Source organism: Panulirus ornatus, chromosome 30, assembly GCF_036320965.1.
Source record: "Panulirus ornatus isolate Po-2019 chromosome 30, ASM3632096v1, whole genome shotgun sequence".
NCBI classification, from domain to species: Eukaryota; Metazoa; Arthropoda; class Malacostraca; order Decapoda; family Palinuridae; genus Panulirus; species Panulirus ornatus.
In genome coordinates this window covers 12910900-12914616 of record NC_092253.1, presented here as the reverse complement: position 1 = coordinate 12914616, position 3717 = coordinate 12910900, and the positions used below count along the sequence as shown (strand labels likewise).

The following is a 3717-nucleotide window of genomic DNA, read 5'->3' as shown; positions in this document are numbered from 1 at the left end:
CCTTTGGAAAATTAGAAAAAAAAAAAAAACGAGAGGGGAGGATTTCCAGCCACCCGCTCCCTCCCCTTTTAGTCGCCTTCTACGACACGCAGGGAATACGTGGGAAGTATTCTTTCTCCCCTATCCCCAGGGATTAAATAATATATATATATATATATATATATATATATATATATATATATATATATATATATATATATGGGAAAAATTTTGAATTTCGGAGAATAATGAGGTAGAAAAAATCGAAAAATCTAAGGAACAGAAGTATTGGCAAGAATGAGGTACTGAAGTGATGGAAATGGAAAATAAGAAAAAAAAAAAGTGTAAGAAAAGAGCGGCTGACGAGAATTAGGAGTTAAAGTTTGAAACTTAAGGAATGGGACGCAAAATGTAAATCATCTAAATTGACTGTATGTCGAGATAAGTTCCTTCAGGAATCATATTTCATATATCTGGTTATCAAAACATTAAAACAGATAGCCTCTACAAGAGTTTATGAAACACCAACTGGAAAGTTAACTACAAAGAAAACCCAAAAGTTTATTCTCACTGATAAAACTTACAAGGATGCAACCTATATATATAACATCACGGTCATAATACACGTGGTAAGACATTACGAATCAGGCCAGTTTTATGTTATAGATCAAATCATATTTATTGACACAAATTTTCGGCACATCTTTAGTCTCCGTTACGTCTGTTTATTTCAGCATTAATGAATTATAGAGCATTTCACTTATCCAGATTGTGTATCATTTGTATTATACTTGCTGGTAAGGAGAAACCTCAGGTAGATTTGTGAACCTTAAATAAATGCCTAGTTCATGAGGGAGGAAAGGTAAAGTTAGCCATCTTGGTCTCAGAATATGCTGACTGATGACTGATTTTCACAGCAGCTGTTAGGGATAACATAAAGATAAAAACTATGAGCATTGGTATAAAACGTTGTTCTCGGCTGATGAAATTTAAATCAAGCTTACTTATTGAGGTAAACAGATGTGATTCATTTCATATGTGTCTTAAGTGTTGTGACAATCTATAGTCTGTCGCAGCATTTACACCATTAGAAGTTATTACAGTTGTAGCCTGCGGCCACTTGGTGTGTGGTGTATGCGAGTGTGTGTGTGTGTGTGTGTGTGTGTGTGTGTGTGTGTGTGTAATTACATATTTCTACGATATAAGAAAGGAATTCTACACTATCAAACCTTCTTTACAATCATACAATTTCGAATTTTAGTATACTTTCCATATTCACAATTTCATCGCCATATTTCATTCAACCACAACTTGTGTCTGATAGAAGTATTTAATAACATCTTTTCTAACATGTTCTTAATTTCATGCTACAGCCTTTAGTTGTTCTGTCCTTGTTTATTTTTCATTTGCTTTATAACTTCTTCCATCTGATGGCACTGTCCGGAACCTTTGATTAGATACCTCAGTTTTTTCATTTCTTCTTGTCATTACTTTAACATCTGATCCTGACTCTTACTTAGTTCAAATGACATTACGAGTCTTATGGCCAAAGATAACTCATTTTTTAGACCATTTGTATCGTTTCTTTTATGGATCTAGTCATACGAAATCGGCCACGATACTTTCCCTTGTCTGAATCCATATGTGTGTGTGTGTGTGTGTGTGTGTGTGTGTTCATCTTAAGATACACTGCAAAACGTAACAGCAGTTGATACATATAGAAATGCATTCGAATCGTGGATGATTCGTATATATGATGAGTATATATCTAGTAGCTCTGTTGCGTGCTCTTGTAACGGACAGGTCCTGTATTCATTGTGACTTGCTCCCGGAACTTCAAAAAGAAACCCTTGAAGCAAGAATCACCTCAAACCCGAGGATAAGTGCTCCACTAAAATGTCCACAAACAAGGACTATGAGCACCCCCTGAAATTAAATATAGCTTGTTGTGTTCTCACCAGATACTGACAAATGTAGCAACTACTTATATATAATATATAAATGTAGTACTGCATCCACCCACTGGGTGTATGTACACTGACATGATAGCAATATCTCAAGATATGAAACTGCCTTTCTTACCCAAAGATTTGCTAAAGACAGAGAAGTCGTGACTGTCATTTTCTTCGGAGGATAACGACAGTACGTTGAGTTGGGTTTGGCTCCCAAAAACCAATACCGAAAAATCCCCGACTCGACCACTGCTAAGGACCTGAGTAGAAAAACAAGAATATATGTTGTTTTAGATTCTGATATATGTACAAGTACATGTATACTTCTGTGTACATAGTTTTGCAAAAAAATAAATGGATGAAGTTACACTAAAGATTGATCGAGGTGATTTATCTTTCCATTCTAGATATCAGTTTAGAAAGGGCTGGTTCCATATTCATAGACTGTTTTAGAATGCACATCTTTGAAGTTGAAGGTTTTGAGTTTTTAATCATCTCTTTCAGCAACGTGTCTGGGATTCGAAGTGTTTCCTTATATCAGAAAACACTGACATAATCATCTCTGTTCCAAAACAGACTTCCCGGTACTCATATGCGAATGACAAGACTTCGAGTAGAATTTCCATCATCAACAGCATTACAGCTGCTACATGTAATGATATAGACATCCTTTGGGAAGAGTAAAACATAAATTCTATCTTTTTACGAAAAACAAACAAACAACAAACACTAATATTATTGATAAAGGTAAGAAATTGGTCCCTATTCTATGGTGCAGTCAGTTTCGATGGGCAATAAATGTCTTCTACAGAGAGACAGGAAGACTGGGGATTAGGTATGGTAGCTCTATGAAGGTAACACCATATGATACCTCGTAGAGCCTTCCCTTCTTAATGAAAATGTTATTTAACGTCTTACGGATGACACATTGCTGGTGAGAATTGGTCTAGATGGAGGCACCAAAGATGTTACCTGAATCATATGAGAGATAAGTTACAGGAGAAATTTATAAATCTTGGAATGAGAGAAGAGTGAAGGATGATAAAATCACAACCATTAGATCTTTAAAACATCGATAACGTGAACTCTGAACTGTTATTTGAGAGCTAGATGTAAGAAGAAACAAAAACAGGGAATACAACAAGAAATTAAGTAGGAAACTTGTTAAAAGTGATATAAAGAAGAGCTTTTCCAATATAAGAGTGGTGAAGGAGTGAGGGTGTCGTTTTTTTTTTTTTTTAAAGAAGGAACAGAGAAGAGGTCCAGGTGAGGATATTCCCTCAAAGGCCCAGTCCTCTGTTCTTAACGCTACCTCGCTATCGCGGGAAATAGCGAATAGTATGAAAAAAAAATAATAATAATAATGATAATAGAGTTGATAGAGGTGCTCTGTGGAAGGTATTAAGAATATATGGTGTGGGAGGAAAGTTGTTAGAAGCAGTGAAAAGTTTTTATCGAGGATGTAAGGCATGTGTACATGTAGGAAGAGAGGAAAGTGATTGGTTCTCAGTGAATGTAGGTTTGCGGCAGGGGTGTGTGATGTCTCCATGGTTGTTTAATTTGTTTATGGATGGGGTTGTTAGGGAGGTAAATGCAAGAGTTTTGGAAAGAGGGGCAAGTATGAAGTCTGTTGGGGATGAGAGAGCTTGGGAAGTGAGTCAGTTGTTGTTCGCTGATGATACAGCGCTGGTGGCTGATTCATGTGAGAAACTGCAGAAGCTGGTGACTGAGTTTGGTAAAGTGTGTGGAAGAAGAAAGTGAAGAGTAAATGTGAATAAGAGCAAGG

At 36.3% G+C, this 3717-nt stretch overlaps 1 protein-coding gene across 1 annotated transcript in view; it reads right to left on the bottom strand.

Moving 5' to 3' along the window:
- Positions 1–527: 527 nt before the first annotated feature.
- LOC139758279 (uncharacterized) overlaps positions 528–3717 on the bottom strand; it is a 29576-nt gene continuing 26386 nt past the window's right edge. Inside the window, exon 6 of the mRNA XM_071679488.1 lies at positions 528–2191. Within this exon, the coding sequence (XP_071535589.1) occupies positions 1960–2191 (232 nt within the window). The 3' untranslated portion in view covers positions 528–1959. The remainder of the gene's footprint in view (positions 2192–3717) is intronic.